The sequence below is a fragment of the Rhipicephalus microplus genome, chromosome X (assembly GCF_043290135.1).
Source record: "Rhipicephalus microplus isolate Deutch F79 chromosome X, USDA_Rmic, whole genome shotgun sequence".
NCBI classification, from domain to species: domain Eukaryota; kingdom Metazoa; phylum Arthropoda; class Arachnida; order Ixodida; family Ixodidae; genus Rhipicephalus; species Rhipicephalus microplus.
The window spans coordinates 12,491,528-12,510,832 of NC_134710.1; the positions used below are offsets into that span (position 1 = coordinate 12,491,528).

At 42.5% G+C, this 19,305-nt stretch overlaps 1 protein-coding gene across 1 annotated transcript in view; it reads left to right on the top strand.

Annotated features, from left to right (window-relative positions):
- Ide (Insulin degrading metalloproteinase) overlaps positions 1 to 19,305 on the top strand; it is a 212,598-nt gene that overhangs the window by 18,126 nt on the left and 175,167 nt on the right. The window contains exons 7-9 of the mRNA XM_037426592.2: positions 2,713 to 2,835; positions 9,910 to 10,112; positions 16,786 to 16,858. Of these exons, the coding sequence (XP_037282489.2) occupies positions 2,713 to 2,835; positions 9,910 to 10,112; positions 16,786 to 16,858 (399 nt within the window). The remainder of the gene's footprint in view (positions 1 to 2,712; positions 2,836 to 9,909; positions 10,113 to 16,785; positions 16,859 to 19,305) is intronic.

Below are 19,305 nucleotides of genomic sequence, written 5' to 3' on the forward strand. Positions count from 1 at the left end.
AATAACTGACAGCATGAAAACCGCTTCGGCAACTGTAGTGATCATAGTCCCTTTAGCCAGTGTTCTTTTCAGTTACGCGATATCGGGTCCAAAAGATACAATTTGTTAGTTTCACTCAAGCTCTTAGCAATGAACGCGATACCAACAGATTGTATTGTTATACCAAACGATACGGCTTGATGTCATCCGCGATGAGTGATAGCGATGGGGTTGCCATTTTGAAGGTCTGCACACTGGCCGCACTCGCAAAAACTTGCTGCACGTGCAGTGTTCGATATCCTTACAGCGACTTGGATCACTAGAGACCCTGGAACACCTTGTGCACGCTGATGCTCGTACAGATGGAATCAGACTTGTCTAGAGCGCCCAGCCGGCCACTGCAGCTGCTGTTTTCTTTAGAAGTATGTAAAGAGAAACCTCGTTATGATACCAAACATGGTTACACTGCTTGTTAGGTCCTTGTGCTATAATGTAAGAATCAACGGAAGCTTGTAGCCAACGTAAGATAGAAGCCATGGCCAACAACATTGTCAACAGGAATGCCTCCGCTGCTCTAAATAAGTGTGATTCTATCTGTACAGCACGAACGGCACGTACAAATGGACCTCCAAAATGGCATGACGATGGTGTGGCTGCCTTGAGATCAAGGCTCAGTGTATACCCTTCGATGGTCACTGTAGAAAGTGAAGTACTTTTCGCACAGTCTGTTTGCATTGAGAGTACAAGGTAGCAGAATATACCACTGTCTTTGATGCCTGTCGAAATAGCGCGCGTGCCAGTGATCACATCTTTCAAGTAAAATTTCACAACAACCTCCCTCCTCCGCCCTGCATTCCTAGTTCCTTCCTGCTCCTTGAAGACGGGTGACGCGTTTGCTTAAGGAACATTTGATGGCAGGCCTGGCACGTGAGGTGATGTTATTGCATCCGCCCCCTGTGCAAAGGAGATAGGTCTACTCTTGTTAGCTCTATTTTAGCTGCGTTCATCGCCCCACTCGCACTCTTTTACCCGCGCATAAAACGCAATGCGTAGGGGGATGTTATTGATTGGGACATTACACAAAACATAACTGGAAGAGATAGTGGCGTAGCCAGGAGGGGACATCTAGAACCTGCCCCCCCCCCCCCCCCCAAGTTTTTCGCCATGGTATTAAAATGAACATTTGCCTCCTTCCCCCCCCCCTGCAGATCAAGGTGCACACCCCATCTTCCCCCCCCCCCCCCCCCCCAGAAAAAATCCTGTCTATGCCCCTGGCAATGGCAAAAACCAGTCGAAAATGTCCGTTTAATTGCTATCACAATAAAAACAAAACAGCTCTCGCCATCAAGTCGTCTTAGGCGTATGCATGCACAAGGTACCCTGCGAGTTTTTTTTTTGTATTATTATTCACTGGTTTCTAGAGGATATGCCCTAGCCACATAAAATATCCCTGCAAAAGGAAAATGAAGTTTGTTAAATCGTGTAGTTTCAGGACAGAGAGTTAGTGCCGGATGAGATTGGCTCTACTAGACTAGCTAAATATCGTGTTATGCTCAGCACTGTAATAAGTTGTGAAGAAAAAAAAGAGCCTTTCCTTATCCTTGAAGTCATTCTAGGGAAATGCAATTGCACATTGAGACTGTGGGAGTCTCTAGCATTGTACAGCACAGTGTTTGTCTACCGTATTTGCCGATAACTGCGTAGGTGTATATTGTGGGGGTGTTAACACCCCCTGTAAAGCTGTTTGCACGTCGTGGTGCACACGTGTTTCGCGCATAGGCCACATTTATTGTTCGCAACCATCTACAGGTAGGTGGCGTTGTGCTCGCAAGCGTTTATCACCTTCATCATTATTATGGTTAGCGCGGTAGCGCTAGCGGTGATACTTGGCGACGAGGTTAGATGGGCAAACAGAAAAGACTGGCGAGTCTCTTTGGCGTGTGGCGGTTGGTCTGAACGGTTGTCTCTCGCGGTGGGTTCATAGGGACTGCACTGCGGGTGGTCACTCATGGGTCCTCATGGTGAGATGAGTGTTGGTGATGGCACCTTCGTGTTACATTGTTTATTGTTATGCTGATTGAGTGTATGCATTTTAGGGGGTTGATCACTAGTGATGTATTTAATTTGGCTGACTAGATCGTCAATTCAAAAGTAGTTCAGTAAACATGTGTTGTTTGGTTTGTTTCAACTGCGTTTATTGTGTTCGCTTGCTCTGAGAGCATAGGGCTCCATTCTTAGACCCCACAATTTAGAATGTTATTTCATAAAGTAGAATTTATTCAGCCATTATTCTGTTTATTTGCTGCAGAGATAATCACTGAACATGTTTTTTCAGAATTCTCAACAGCAGGATGCCATTATTGATGCATTATCAACTGAAATAGGGAATGCTCCTAAGATACTTGATTTCATGAGATTTGCAATGAATCGAAATATTTCTAGCTCTTCACAAGAGCCCCAAAATACTTATTCACGTCCTTAAATGTAAATGCAACTTGCTTCTCCTCCAGTGTGTGAAGTTAGGTGCTCCCAATTGCTTCAAATGGAAAATTTCTTTGCTTCAAAGTGCTCCAAAATAGAAAATTTTGCTGCTCCAAAGTGCTCCAAAATGAAATTGCTGCCCTAAAAATGCTCCAAATTAGAAAATCTCGGTAGCATCACTGCAGTAATTTTGGCATGTAGATTGGAGAGGAGATAATCAAAAAGGTCCATCAACTGCCCTGTCCTTTATAGGGAACTTGACTACACTTGACACAATTCCCAAATCAAAAGGGCTGATGGTGCGAGACCAGCTTCTCAAGTTCCACCAGCTGTTGTACTCCTCCAACATCATGTCACTCGTGGTTCTTGGCAAAGGTGAGGTTGTCATAGGTTGTCAATTTTGTGAAGTCATACTGATTTATTTTTTGTGATTTCAGTGTGTCTTCATTAAGTGTGGTGTGTTTTTTGTTAGGACCTGCATGTTCAAATTGTTAAAAGAACTAGTCTTGTAATAATACCCACACTGTGAATGCATGGCATTTACTCCTACCAGGACACTACAAGTACGCTGTTGATCTTGTTAATATGCAGTAATTTCTGCGAACAGCAATCTTCGAGGCACCAGGTTAAGCACATTGTAGACTTAGGTTATCCGCATGATGTTTTTGCCCAAAGGTGAGAACACTAATTAAAATCATATGCACTATGTAAAGCATGTCCCTATTGCATATCATTCATTTTACTAAGCATCTAATGCTATTGGTACTACTTGTTTCAGTAGCAGAGTCATTAATTGCTGCGTGTTCCTGCATGGACGTGAACTATAGAACACTAAAAAGCAATATGTTAAGTTTAGATTTAGTATAGTCAAACCCATTTATAACGAACACAGGTGCAGTTCATTGTGATTTCTGTCAAATAAGTGGAACCCGCCTCAGCATTATTCTTGTAAAAATGTAATTTCTATATTGAGCTGTACGTTAAATATAGAAAACCTGTTTATTTTGGGAAATCCACCGTCTGCGATAAGTGGAATTTTGCTGACGAAATTCCTCATTGATTGCACAAGCTCGCCTACTGCGCTGTTAAAAGTAACACTGTGCCACTTGCAGGGGTGAGACGGCTGCGCATATTGCGCATTTTTCATACATTTCCGTTTTTTTGCGCGGAGCTGCTCCAAAACAGCCTCGAAAGCTAGAATTTTGATGCCAACCTCAGCTTCATAGGGAAAAAGGGCTGAGTTGACTAATAAGACAGGCCCAATCTTTTTTTTTTTTTTTTTTTGCTTTCCGATTTTCTGGTGACGAAGGCTTCCAAGGTGCCGCCAAAATCTCCTCTAAACTGTTGTAAATATATGTGACCCAGCAAAAATGTGCTGCCGTGCATCAAGCGGGCTGCTTCTACAAGCTAGGCTGTGTATTATGGTGCCACGGTTGTCTTATGCAAACCAGAGTCGAGTGGCAAGCATAGCGGGGTTGACTCGCAGGTTCAGTGATGGAAGTGCTGCTCCAATTGCTCCCAACTTCTCCATAAGGAAATTCTGCTCCATGTTGCTCCAAAGTGCAATGTTTGCTAGTAACTGCTCCAAACTTTCTCCAAAATGGTGTTGTCAAACTAAAAAGAATGAAGTTGAACCATTGGACCATTCAGTGACCGTAAGCGAAACCAAAAGCAAGCTGTATACAGTATTATTCTGGTATGCTACTCAGTGGTGAAAATCCAGAAAAATTGCAAGAGGTGACACACATGGTCCATTTGTATTTTTAATTTGGGTTGTATTTTTATTTATATAAGAAATAAATTATGCTTTCAAATAGACAATTCAAAAACGAGTATAGAGTCCAAGCTCAAGCTATTGCATTGTTCGGTTAGTCTTTTTTTTTCACCTTTTGCAATTTTCATATTTCGTGCAGCTGAGGGGCATTTAACACAGGTATGCAGTAAAAGATAAATGCCTTTTAAAAAGTTAATTGTGCTATACTTAACTGTTAACTCAATTATATCACGTGATAAATCTAAATCTCAAGGGGGACACTTGCAAGGGCTGTCCTCCACAGTCTGAATAGAAGAAAAGTCCCGACTCCCATGACCCCACCCCCTTCATGATTTACGCCTGTGATGTTGCTACACTGTGTGTATACTAGCTGCATATTAGCATCGTTATCAGCCTGACTACATCTACTGCAGGACAAATGCCTCTCCCTTGTTCCGCCAGTCAACTCAGTCCTGTGCCTGCTGCTGCCACTTTATACCTGCAAACTTCATAATCTCATCTGCCCACCCAACTTTCTGTCTCCCCCGAACTCGCTTGCCTTCTCTAGGAATCTAGTTAGTTACCCTTAATGACCAGCGGTTATCCTGTCTACGCGCTACATGCCCGGCCCATGTTCATTTCCTCTTCTTGATTTCAACTATGATATCCCTAACCCCGGTTTGTTCCCTGATCTACTCTGCTCTTTTCTTGTCTGTTATTACACCTATCATTTTCCTCTTCATTGTTCGCTACGTCTTTATAAGCTGAACCCTCTTTGTAAGTCTCCAAGTTTCTGCTCCATAGCTAAGTACCGGCAAGATGCAGCTGTTATACATGTTACTACTCTTGAGAGATAGTGGCAATCTACCATTCATGATTTGAGAATGCTTGCCAAATGTGCTCCACCCCATTCTTATTCTCTTAGTTACTGCGATTTCGTGGTCCGGTTCCGCGGTTATTACCTGTCTTAAGTGACATAGTTCTTTACAACTTCTAGTGCACTATGCAGTATTACCTGTCTCGAAGCGCTGTTTTCTTCCGAGATTGTTGTACATTACTTTCATTTTCTGCAGATTAATTTTTAGACCTGCCTTTCTGCTCTCCTTGTTCAACTCCGTAATTATGAGTTGCAATTCATCCCCTGAGTTACTCAGCAATGCAATGTCATCGGTGAAGTGCAGGTTACTAAGGTACTACTCTCTATTAACTCTTATCCCCAACTCTTCCCATTCTAGGCCTCTGAAAACCTCCTGTAAGCACGCGGTAAATAGCATTGGGGAGATTGTATCCCCCTGCCTTACACCCTTCTTGATTGGTATTTTGTCGCTTTCCTTATAGAGCACTATGGTTATAGTTGATTCCCTGTAGATTTCTTCCAGGATGTTTATATATGCTTCGTCAACGCCCTGATTTCGCAGTGTCTGCATGACCGCTGATATTTCTACTGAATCAAATGCCTTCTCGTAATCTATGAAGGCTATGTATTGTGGTTGGCTGTATTCTGTGCATTTCTTTATTACCTGATTGTTTGTATAAATGGGCTCGATTGTTGAGATACTGGCATACGGCATGTTTACTAAGAAATATAAGTATTTATTAGATGCCGAAGCGATGTTTTAGACTTAGGTGTCATTAAGAGCATGCATCTGCTCCGAAAACACCAATTGCAACTCTAAGGTATAGAATTTTTTCTGCTCCTAAAACACGTAAGGCTGTTCCAAAGCACCATTTTTTCTGCTCCAGAATCTGCTCCAAAAAGTAAAAAGTTGCTTCCATCAAAGCAGGTTCTTTGTTGTGCGTAGCGCATACCTTCGGTGGCTGCGGTTATCATGCTGATGCTGCTACGCATACGGGTTTGCCGTGAGCGAGTAACTGTAAACGTGGAGTAATTTACTTGAATGTGACGCGTCTCCTGCATGCTCTGGTGCATGCACATGGGTTCCCAAAATGGGTTCCATGAGCGACAGGACGCATTTGTCTTGCTCGGCAAGAGCGCAAGAAGCTTGGCCATTGAGAAACTAGTAACCCTTCTCCGAGGATGCAATGTCTAGTATAACAAAAATCAGTAAGTTAAGATAGAGTGTTGCTTTTGACAACAATTTTTGTGCTTTTAGTGGCACTTGTGGAAAAGTACAGGTTCTTACAAAAGCAGACTTCTTCAAGCGCATTAATCATAGAAAATGGTTTTTCAAATTGGAGACGTGCTCAGATTAGTCTGCCACAAGGGAATCCATTGGCAACTGCCACTAAAATTCGTCCAGGATCGATTGGCATGGAGAAGGCTGTCGGTGGATCTTGCTGAACTGGTTTCTGCACTGCTCTATCTGTTGAATGTCATTGAAAATACAGCTTTAGTGCTCACGATTGATATACATCCTCGGTCAATGATGCATTGTGCCACCCGGGCCGTGCTGCTGTGGTCCTGATTGATGAACAAAAAAAGCATACCATTACTAGGGGTGAGGCAGCTGCGCATATTGCACATTCTTGATGAGTTCTTATTTTCTTGCGCCAAGCTGTTCCAAAAGCATAAAAAGTCAGAAAATTGCACCAAACTGCTCCGAAACAGCCTCAAAAGCAAGAATTTTGATGACAACCTCAGCTTCAGTGGGGAAAAAAGGCTTAGTTGACTATATTATTTTCAGAGCAGCACCAGGAATACCAAAAAAATAAAACGTGCTCAAGCATGTTTTTTACTTGGCACCTTTCTGCTGACTAAGGCTCTCATGGTGCCGCCATAATCTCTTCTGGACTGTTATAAATAATCTCCTCTGGACTGTTGTAGATATGCATGACCCAGTAAAAATGTCCTGCTGCGCATTGAGCATGCTGCTTCTGCTAGCTAGGCTGCGTGTTTTGGCACCACTGTCGCTTAGCGAGAACCACCGACTTAGCCACAAAAACTGAGTGCCATGCGTAGCATGGTTGACTCTGAGGTTCTTTGTGCGTAGTGCATTTCTCAGGTCGCTGCTGTTTTCATGTGAATCATGTCAACACTACTGTGTGCGGTGACCTAAACATGCGCGTGCATTTCGCCATGAGCGAGTACCTTGTTGCGTGGATGTGGACTCATCCCCCTGCATGCGACGAGTCTTGTGGAAGCTCTAGCGTGTGGGTTCTCCAACTGGGCTCTTAATGCTTTATCCAAAAATGCGGCAAACTCACAAGTTTGTGCTAAGAACCTAAGGTCAGCAACTAATTGCACCATTGTTTTTTGTTCTTGCTGAGAGAGGCAATGAAACTTCACTATTTCTTCGATAACTGATAGCTTCAGCAACAGGTGATTGCGCAGCTCTGTTAGCAGTTCTACAAACATTTATTGGACCGTGCCACAGAGACAGTTAGAGACTTTAATGAGGTATACATCTGTGGCCCTATCGTGCTTATGAAAACGTCCACTTTAAGCTTCTTGTCAATCTTGTTAGTTCGCAAAAATGCCTGAATGCTCTTCATAACTTGGCAAATCACTGGAAGAGGCTTTTTCGAAAGGTTCTACTTGCCCGAGCTGCTCAGCCATGATGTGTTTTTGCACTCCACTGCATCATTGCCTCGGCTGGGCTCTTTCCGTGGGCGTGCTTGTTAGCTCCGCAATCCTTGTTACCGCAGATGCCCTGAAGTCCTCAGCCAGAATACTTCTTCCAAAATTCTATCTTTGCCACCATTTTATGTTGTGGGTGACCCACACCGCATTTAGAAAGCCAGCCAGTTGAGCAGTATGCCTTTATTACATACCAAAGTAACCGTTCTGGAACCTGGCTGCTGGTGAACAAATAAAGGTCGTCAGAGCAGCTTATGAATTCTTCAAGTGGTGAGTGAGATAACGGATAAGCAGGGCGTGGGAAACAGTGCCTGGCATTAATCACCGATTTACCGCAGCAACACATTTTAGGACTGCGAAAGTCACGTTGAACATGATCCTCAAAAACAAGGTGACCATTCAAGGCAATTCAATGCACTAAAAACAACCAAACACCAATGGCCTTTGCGTATAAAAGCTGGTCTACAGTTAAAACAATCTCAGGACAAACCTGTGGACATTGTAGGATTCGTGAAGTTGTGGATAAGCAAAAATTTAAGATAACTTTGCTAGCCACGATTCCGATGATCAGTGGCACTTGGCAAATGTAACATGTGCTACTATCAAGAACTGTTTTCGGCTTGCTGTGCAAAGTTTATTTTATTCGTAGGAATTGTCACTCAGCCGGACAAATCTTTGTTGAATGTGTTCACCTTTATCGTATTGGGTGGATACCGAGGTCACAAGTGCAGCTCAAAATAGCGAGTTTATTGCTGTTTGTGGGAACTTGCCTGCCTTCTCGACAGGGAGCCTCAAGGCACCATGTCCCAGGAAGTTGGCTTTGAATATTTTGCCATGGTTGATGATGTAGTAGCAGTCATGGCAAGCTCCCTGAATGCAAAAAGTGTTGTAGATTTCGTAGCTTCTGGTTACATAGAAAACGGAGAAGAGGGGATGCTGCTGGAGGATGATTAGCTATGCTCAACATTTGCTGAAGTAGTATTCTTGACAGGTGTGCTGCAGTGCTAGTGGGATGATATCTGTGGGAGCAGACTTTAATTGGTTGGCATTATTTCATGATTTAAAAATATAGCCTACGTTGATCTGGCTGGTGCACGGTATAAGCCAAGATCACTTTCTTATGCAAGTAAGTGCAGATTATGGGGCAATAAATAGTGCTTTGTGCATATTTTACTTCATGATGGCCGTGGCATTGATTTTGATTGTGTATTTTTGTCTGACTTCACAGTATTCTGTTTAATGAACTAAGAGCTGATCGAATTCCAGCATAAAAAGCTGGAATTTGATCAGCTGTTATATCAAAATGCTTGTTATATGGAACAAATTGCTGTTCATCAGGACCGGGCTTAACTGTAGTAGGATGGCAAGGTAACAATGGCAAGGCAACAGCTCTCAACAAAGTAGGTGACCTGATATGCTAAAAAGATGCATAAGTGAAAGCATAGCGTTGTTGCAACTCTGAAATTTCTGCGCCAGCATGCTATGATGACATAAATATTGTCATTGTCTGCTTCAGCCGAGTTCAGTATTAGTGTGAATGACTGCATTGTTCTCCAAAGAACCAAAGAGGTTCGAGAACTGTTGTGCCTAACGGAAAGATTGACCTTTATTTTCTTTGCTAGTAATTAGTGCTCTTATGTGGGATAAATAATCGTTTAATAGGGTAAAGGATAAACTGATTAATGCTACTTGTAGTGTTCCTGTCAGAAATTCAGTTCATGTTGCAGGGTTTAAACTAATGCCTTATGCTTGAGCTGTAGTGTCTTTTCTTGACATATGTATGCCATCAGTTACAATGAGGTAGCCCCGCCACGGTGGTATAGTGGCTAAGGGACTTGGCTGCTGACCAGCAGGTCGCGGGATCAAATCCCGGCTGCGGCAGATGCATTTACGATGGAGGTGAAAATGCTGTAGGCACGGGTGCTCACATTTGGGTGCACACTAAAGAACCCCAGGTGGTCGAAATTTTCGGAGCCCTCCACTACGACGTCTCTAATAACCATATGGTTGTTTTGGGACGTCAAACCCCACATATCAATCAATCAATCAATCAATCGGTTATAATGAGGTATCAAGCCGTGTCTCGCCTTTTATGATAAAAGCATTTGAGACCTTTGAAGATGCATTGTTTTTCAGCATGTATGATGACCCCTTGCAGAGTCCTTGGATGAATTAGCGCGTATGGTAGTGCCGCTGTTCTCAGCTGTGCCCAACAAGGGTGTAGTGCGACCAACATGGCCACAACATCCGTATGGACCTGAACAGCTCGGCTTGCAAGCCCATGTGGTGCCTGTCAAGGACAACCGGTTCCTGTACATTACATTTCCCACACCAGACCTGAGGAAATTCTACAAAGCTGGGGTAAGAGCTCTTTTGGTTGCGTTGCAGTTCCTAAGATGCATTTTAAAAAGAGCGTGTTTATCTAACACTTATCTATGGCAGAAGTTGCTATGTCATATATAATTTTATTTCCCGATGATGCTATGACACCATCAATACTGTACAGTAAAGGCAAAACAGCCATGACTGGGCTGTAAGCTCTTGCTTCACAACTGTGTGTATGTTTTTTTGCTTAATAGTAACCATTTTTTATTTAACCTCTATAAGTTAGCAAGATGTGGAAGTAGTTATCAAAGTGTGACGCATACCTTTGGGGCTTTTGGGAAATGGTTTTGCCTGAAACTACAGCTATTTTTATGCTATTACAGTTTTTCAACTCTTACCCTTATCACACGCAGGACCCTCAAATTTTCTCTCCTTGAAGAAACCTCAGGGTGCTTCTCATTCCACTCGTTTCTTTTAAGTCAGTGTGCTTTTGTGCAGACAATTATAGTACACTTTCATTTAAGAGAACCTAAAGGGAGCAGGAAAATTTGTTCCATTTAACAGTAAATGCTACTCTAAAAAAATTACCTTCAATCTGTAGCTTAGGGTAATAAGATATTTTTATTTACGCAAGTTTTTATGCCGATTTCATATATGTAGTTAGTTTCATAAGTAAGTTGCATAGTTTAGTTTTCGTTTTGTACCATGACAATGTGTAAAATAGTTTTTTTGCATGTATGTTCTTTCCCATTAAGCATTTATGGTTATCAGCCATTCAAGGATGACTTACACATTTTGAGACAACACTGTCTGTATGCTGGAGTCGGACAACATGTATAGAATATTTTATTTTAATGTCAAAGTTTTCATAGCAAAGCATCAGCCAACCAGCCACACTGCAGTGAACATTATTTCACCAAGTCAACACAGTTCAACTGAGTTTGCGAACACTGCATCTTGCGTGCAGCCTCGATCGCTGAAGTGATTGTCGGGGTCACCTGACGACCATTTGCTCATAGTTGTTTGTGTGCCTTGAGGAGATGACAGATCCACTGCTAGTACATCGCAAGTTACTGCCTCCCCATGACTCGCACTGCCATGACACCATCACTGACAAGCCACTTTCTCTACATCGCAACTGAAAGTGTTGTTTTGACCCTTTGAGGGATAATGGGACGAATGTGTCCCACTTTTTCTTTTTCAGTAAAAGCTTTCTCCACCGCTTTGTGTTGCCATCAGCTCAATTCTTTTCCGCTACAGTATACGTATTACAAATTATTAAGAAACCACAAAAACATGTTTGGCACATTTGCGATGCATGGTATTTGGTGATACGCTCAGGTTAGTTTTGTTTTGTGCTGTTTAACTTTTCTATACAAGTGGTGTTACATTGCGTGCAAGATAGCTAAAGTTTTAGATTTATGGTATCTTTCCCCTTTTCTGAATCTTGAAGAAGCTTTAGCATGCAGCTAGGGGTGTTCTTTCAAAATTGGAGAAATATATCGTGCTAAAATCATGTTGGAAGTGCACTTGACAAAAGATGAAGCAATATCTTATTTAGCCTAACTAGATAACATGCACTCACGGCTGTTTTCCGAGGGCATTAGTGTGGGTTTCGACCAGTTTTTAGGGTTGTACGGTTGGCAGGAAAATTTCTGTGCGTAGTCTGGCTGCATTGACAAAAATGCAGCCCAATCTGATCCAGGCTTTTTTTGAACCCATTGCGTTGTATTGTAAACGAATTTAGGAGACGTTCATCTAAACATACAGTAGATTCTCAATGGTGCAAAACCTGCAGATACGAACTCGTGAAATTCCCCAGCCAAATGCACTGGGTCATTGGGTCAAAATTCGGATGTTTTGAACACTTCCTCATCGTGGCGGGTCGTATGAACTTCAGTACCAAAACCGTCGAACGAAGGCCGAGGGCAGCGTCCTCGAAGCTTCAGAAAGATGCGCGGGGCCAGAGCATGCACTGTCAGAATTGTGGTTATCATTTGCCATAACTGCTATGAACGAAACCGGGTCGCTCTTGACACGATCATGTATGGCGACGACGTAACTGACAGAACTCTGAAAGTTCACACGCATCCAATGCTCGACCAGTCAAAGTGACATTACTTTCCACTAACGCTAGGGACAAAACCGCGAGAGATGCAATCATAAATAGCAAAAAAAAAAAAAAAAACGACGTTGTTTTGAAAGCAAGCGCGCAGTCAGCGCATGCTGATTGAAAATGGAATTACCATTTTTCACAACAGCCTCGCACAAAGCCGCAGTGAACTATGAGGTTCGAGAGCACACAGCTCATGCAGCGGTAGATAAAATGCAATAAAAACTTAAAAAAAGCTAGAAGCATTTTGGGGTTCCTGTCCAAAGAATCTCGCAACTTTGTTTTGGTCGATCTGTGTGCTTTGGCTATACTTTGACATTCAGTTTTCTGTTGGCCTTAAGCGAAGCTTCGACCCGCACTTTTCCTGCAGCCGGCTGCGCTGTCTTGTCCGTTCACATGTTTCCCAAGAAGACATACACATGGTCTTTTCACAGAAATAGACCTTGCTAGTTGTTTTGATGACGCGAAATTTTGAGAGATACGAATACTTGCGCACTGCCTTTGAGATAGGATCCTTCTACTATAGTTGGGAAACTCTACCCATGTGTGTTTGGCCACTCCAAGCCATAATAACACTGCAACTTGATGTTTACAGACCCCCCGCCACCACCCCCACCTTCCCGTTGCAAAAATCTCCAGCATTCAGATTTCTTGAACTTGGCAGGTATGGAGTGTATAGACTCAGTGCAGCTTATATAAAGCGGAGAAAGTGAGGCAAAGAAAGAAAATTGTGTTCCAGCGAGTGCTGATAGGGCGTAATGTAGCAGTTCTGGCTTGTTTTATGTGACCGACATTATTTGTAGTTTGCTGTTTCATCCTTAATCTAGAAAGTTGTCATTCTTGATCAGAAGCTCATGATACCATATTTACTACCTGCAATTAACCGAATTTTATTTTTTTTTTTTCAGAAATGTCGATGCCGATTTGGGAGTAGGATTAATTACTCAAGAGAAAAAAGGTCACTGTAGTTATAAGAGTGAAAACTTCTCATGACAGTATTAAGAAACACATGACGCTGCTGGCCTTCAATTTAATGGGAGGGTTATGGGGCCTAGAAGCAGTACACGCCGATCATATTGTCACAGGGTCGTGACATTGGCAAAGGTAGCTGTCGGCATGTCCTAAGTGAAACTCTTTATTTGGCGGAACTTGTTGCGAAAAAACTGAAATTCAAAATTTCAGCAAGCAATGCACGCTGTACACTGACCTCGGCCAACAGAGTGTTGCCCGTCGAATTTGATACATGGCAATGCACATCGGCATTTATACATGGGACGTTGAACATTCGAGCATTATTGCTGGTAGCTGAGTTTGTTCTAGAATAAACTCAGCTGTTCGTGTTTGCACACTCAAGTCGAACAGATTATTCAAAAACTATCTAGAATACTTTCAGACATTCTGGTGCGGGATGTGCTAGGTAAAATCTACACGTGCAATACACCGGAAACGTAAGACACAAAAAGGAGTGTGTGGCATTTCCCCCTCTGAAAATACATCATCCTGATACTCCAACAGAAGGTGGAAGTACAATGACAAAGAAAGTGCAAACAATAAGTGCACTAGTACGGAAAGTTGGCCAAGTTGGTGTCAGGACATTCTTGGAAACATTTTGATACACACACAATAGAAAAAAAAAACCGAATTGGAGAATACAAATGGGCTTGGAACTCACAATTCAGTTTATTGAAGGAAAAACACAAAACATATATCCCAGGTTAGCTCAAGAGCCCATGTGCATTAAATGGAAACAAGCAAGAAAAAAAAAAACAAACAAAAACACCATGACAGTAATTTTTTACTTAAGTGGCATATACAACAAGCAGCAGTATGTAAAAGTCAAGTATGGCTAAAAAAAAGGTGAACTTCTTGTCAATTATAACAAACGATAGGCTGCTTACGCATTTATTAGCATATCTTCTGAAATGCAAGGCTCCTACTATTTCCCGAGTTAGCTTGTTTTCGTGATAAAAGAAAATGTTTGTGTCATATCAAACAAGATAACATTGGCAGCTGCTGCAATGCTCGGCTAGATGGGAGCAATTGCTATTTTCCAAAGATTTCATATGCTCGGCGACTGTTAAGCACCGGCCAGTCTGACCTATTTAATGAACATATGCAATTTACCTGTCCTAGCATTACAGCAGCTGGTAATATTATCCTGTTTGGTGTGACACAAATATTTTTTTTTTCATCACCAAGACAAGCTAACTCGCGAAATAGCAGAAGCCTTTCATATCGGAAGGTGTGTTGATAAATGCATAAGCAGCCCATGAATTGTTCTGACGTGGAGTTCTTCTTGAGCCATACTTGATTTTTACATACTTCTGCACATTGTAGATGCCACTTCTGTAAATAATTACTGTCATATCTCGGCTGCGGCGGCTGCATTTCTGATGGAGAAGGAAATGTCGTAAGCCCGTGTGCTCAGATTTGGGTGCACGTTAAAGAACCCCAGGTGGTCGAAATTTTCGAAGCCCTCCACTACGGCGTCTCTCATAATCATATGGTGGTTTTGGGACGTTAAACTCCACATATCAAATAATTACTGTCATGGTGTTTTCTTTTTTTACTTGTTTCATTCTTTTTAATGCACATGGTCTTAAGCTACCGTGGGGTATATATTTCGTGTACTTCCTTCAATAAACTGAAGTGAGTTTGCGGTCATTTGTCTTCTTGCTTTTCGTTTTTTAATCTATTGTGTGTGCATCGAAACGTTTCCAAGAAGAAATGCATAATAATAAAGTGATAAAACAAAAAATACGCTCTTTTGATTTGTTAGCGCGCCCAACATGGACAACATCAGGCCATGCACGCCGTTGTTGAGAATTCATAATGCTGTTGGGAACAACCTTATAGTCAAGTGTGCTAAGACCTCGAAATACCCTGTACAGTTCACAGTACCGTTGCAGAAGCTTTTTATGGAGTCTACATAGGCGTATTGGCGTCCACCCCTAACATTCACCAGGATAGTATTCCACGAAGCGTTGTCGAATATTGTAACTGCGACTACTGTCGGTCGTCTGATTATTTTTAATTTGGTATGAGCGGATGAGTTGTCGAGCTTCATCGGCAGAAGGTAGACAGTTACGTCGATGTTTTCTTTATCGGCGACATTGGGCAGTATAGTGTCGAGCGTCGTTGCCGGATTCTTTTCGTAGACCAACATGTATGTCGTCATCTGCGTCGTTTCTTAGATGGCCATGTTGTATCGAAAAGTCACTTACAGAAAGATTGCATCCCACATCTCGTGCTCAATGTTGATGTAGAAGCCAGCATGTCAATATTGGTCTATGAGATGTGACAGCATATTTTGTTGGCATTTCCTAATGGAACATCTTTCGCTAATGTTGTGCAGTGTGGTGCAATGAGGAGTGGCACTACTAAAACCTTTGAAGGTTGCCTGGACCATGCACAGCATTCCAAAGCTAACACCACCTGGTGGGAGCAGCCCTATCTCCCCCAAAACTGACTGCACTGGAGGCCTCTGCAACGTGTGGCAACAGCCAGGGCAGTGTAGGAACCAAGGATGTCTTATTGACACCCGGCACAATGTAGTTAAAGGCCTCGTCTTTAGAAGCGAAGCCTAGAAAGCACTGCTAGAGCAATGTCCAACGCTTCGTCTGAAGCTGTGGGTACCGTACCTAGTCGAATGGCAGACAACAACCAAGAAGTGGCAAGCCTCTCTTTACTGCTTGAAGAAAGAGCAAACCCCAATTATAAGGCCCGAAAAGGTTCTATAATTGAGTCAACAGTCTTTCTGAGTCGCCCATCCACAGAACAGGTTAACTTCAACATGGATACTTAAATTTAATGCAATATTGGCTTATTGCACAACCTTGATGACATTCAAGAACTTGTAAAAAAATTTGAGCAAAAAGGGCTGTGTGTGCAAGAAACGCTCCAAAGTCCAATCCTCACAAACTTTCTCCAGTAGTGCATCATTTACCATAATTGTAGTGAGCATGCTACTAAATCATCTGGTGGTGTAACTATCATAATCCATAAAAGTATACCAGTCAAGCATTTGCAGCTCCAAACGTTTCTTGAATGTCTTGAAGTAGTGAACACCTCAGTGCATATTTATTTACTGGCAATTCAAGTTTCTCACAATATTTTGTTACATACGGAACTGTGCACTCAAGCAGAATGACTAAAAAAGGAGCCGAAACTTTTGTGTTATGTCCAACTGTGTGAAAATCAAACCTGCTGGATATCATCTTAATTTACGATAAAGCACCTTGGCTTGAATGTTATAGTCCTTTTTACCTAAATGGCAAGTGGCACTTGAATCACACCAACCTTTTTATGGTTATGACTGCTGGTGCTCTTTTTTTACACTTCTAACTTTCAAACTACCAAATAAGCAAAAAGTATAATTGCAACTTTTGGACTGCAATTGTAAAATTTTTTCTGCAAGGTGTTGACTGACATTAAGCTGCGGTTTCAGCAGTTCCCTGTCTTCCTCAGTGTACAGTTTTTGCCATTTGCTTTTGTATCAGCAGACATTGTCAGTCGTCAGTTATCATCAGTCTTCGATACTGATGATAGTGATGTTTGTGTGTGGATGTTACATTGTACATTTTTTTGTCTTTGTAGCCTGGAGATTATGTCGCTCACCTTATCGGACATGAAGGCCCAGGGAGCTTGCTTTCTGAGCTGAAGTCTCGGGGTAAGTTAATTAAGCTTCTATTGCAATTATTTATAGGATAAAAATACCATAAAAGTTCTTGAAATTAGGGTTACAGTTGTAAATGGGTGAACTGTAAATTTGAGGTTTGAAGTGAATTTGAAGCAACTAGTGATTTAATTGAATGATTTTGAATACAGTAATTTTAATAGTATATATCATACATTGTAAAGAAAAATGAGCATATTGTCATGACCTAACTTACTTCTGCAGTATTTTAAAAATTAGAACAAGGCTCTTTAGAACAATATTAGCAGGATTTGGATGGCAGTGATTGCAAGTTAATAATAAAGTGGATTAAATTTTAAGTTTTGCTATAGCGAGTGCATGCAAGGCTATAAAACATGCTGTTAAATTTTAAAAACGTGGCTGATCTCTCCGTCTTGAAATCGGTATACGTAGCACGGAAGTGAAACTTGTCTTCACAGTGGCAATTGAATGTTTATTGTGCATGGTTTTCCCACAAGGGCAAAAGAATAAATGCACAGCAACATATTGTAATTCCATACGAAGAACACCAAGCAGCTCGAAGCTTGCACTGTGCACCTCAAGAAGAAAGCACGCATGTAATGAGCATTCACAGAACGAGTGCGGAATAACTGTCACAGCTCCACACTTAAAGGAGCACTGACACAAAATTTCGCGGCCGAGATAGCCTGTGGGGTCGATTCCCAAGAACATTCGTATATCATCTGCAAAGTATCAACAGCCAATATAGCTGGGAAATTATTTTAAAAGAATTTTGAAGTTTGCGTGAGCTTTGACTCCATCGCGCTATTGACACCATCGAAGGGGACCCTGAGGTGACTTCCTACTTACCCCACGTCACCCCGCTGCAGTCAACACAACGAGTTATGATGACATCATAGCCACCTTTTTTTTTTTTTTTTGCCGCGTTTGTTCTCGCAGTCTATACTTTTTGGCAGGTGGTTGCGAGTGCGTGGCCATGGCACACACTTAGAAAGATTTGTGTTTGGCGACACTGCAGTACAATTTCCTATTCGAAAGTAATTCATGATGCGGACCGTGCGGAAGTGTGTCATAGTTCTGTGTGGTGACGTGGTCAAGATCTGCACACGCTAGGTGGCGACAGTTGCACCCAGTTTTCGGAGCTCTCTCAAACTAAAACTGAAACTGATCGTTAATAAGGGGCCTGTAGTTAATTATCTGTCTGGTTCTGCTGCAAACCATGTGTCGTGTCATGACTAACTGGCCCCCAGCAACACATTGCAGCAGAAAAACGCGAGGCCAAAGTTTTTGTGTCAGTACCCCTTTAAAGGGCCACTCACCAGGCCCTATACCGAATTTCAGTTAGACAGTGGAAGTTGTTGGGTGTCCGATGAGGGACATTTTGCCTCAAAAATGTTTCAAATCGGTTCATCACGAGCGGAGAAAACAGGTTTTTTGAAGCGGCGCGAAATGAGGCTGAAAGGAGGCGTCTCGAAACCTTTGCCACTCCTCTGTGTAGCCTTTGCAAGCCAAATCTCTTCCCCACCCTCTCAAGCATCCGACCATGAGGTGACTTGCGCATGACATACCCAAACAAGTCCAACCCCCGAACACGTGAGCAGCGTTGCTTTGTCGACCAGCGTTATTTTTTGGTCTTGTGCCTGTTTCTGGGGGATGGTTTGGAAACGCTGAAAACGCTGGCTTAGACACGATAGAGTAGATGATCACAATGAGTGCGTGAACGCGTAGGAGTGTTCCATGGCAGTCGTCTGCTCCATGCGCTGACCGCGGGGACATGAATGCATGCGAAACGCTGGCACATTAGCCCCGCATCTCGTAGCATTTCACGGGAAAAAATGAAAGAAAAACGCGCACAATTTTTTATTGCGTCTCATTATTTATTTCACGTTTTATTATTCTCTTAAAGCAACAAATACATAAACTACGCATGTGTGAAATACTTTTTGCCATGTCACGTGGTATACTATTGACAATGTCAGAGCAGTCATGTATGTAAAGGACCAACATCATTGCATTGCCGTGTACGTAGGGCCATTCATACGGCCACGTCATGCCCTCATTCTCTAGGCGTGCGCCGGCAGGGGAGGGGGAGCAGCATTCATCTTGAAATTTGACCCATTTATGCGGCGCGTAGCGTTGCAAATTTTGGCAGATGTGATCATGAACGCCTCGTGTACGCATTGCGCTTGTCAGCTCAAAATTGTCAAACCTGGTGAGTGACCCTTTAAAGCACACTGCTCAAACAAATGCATGCACAAAATGAACGCATAAGTATACACAGGATGAACGTGAACTGTCACAATTCCTCTACATGTGTGAGCAGCACGCTCCTTTCGTAATAGTGGGCGTTGCTTTGAACAAAGTGACCTTCTTACTGTCTCTAACTTCTCGAAGTTGCGTGGAAAACACAACACATACAAACCACCCTCATCAAGAGATAAGCCCGCACAAGGAACGCT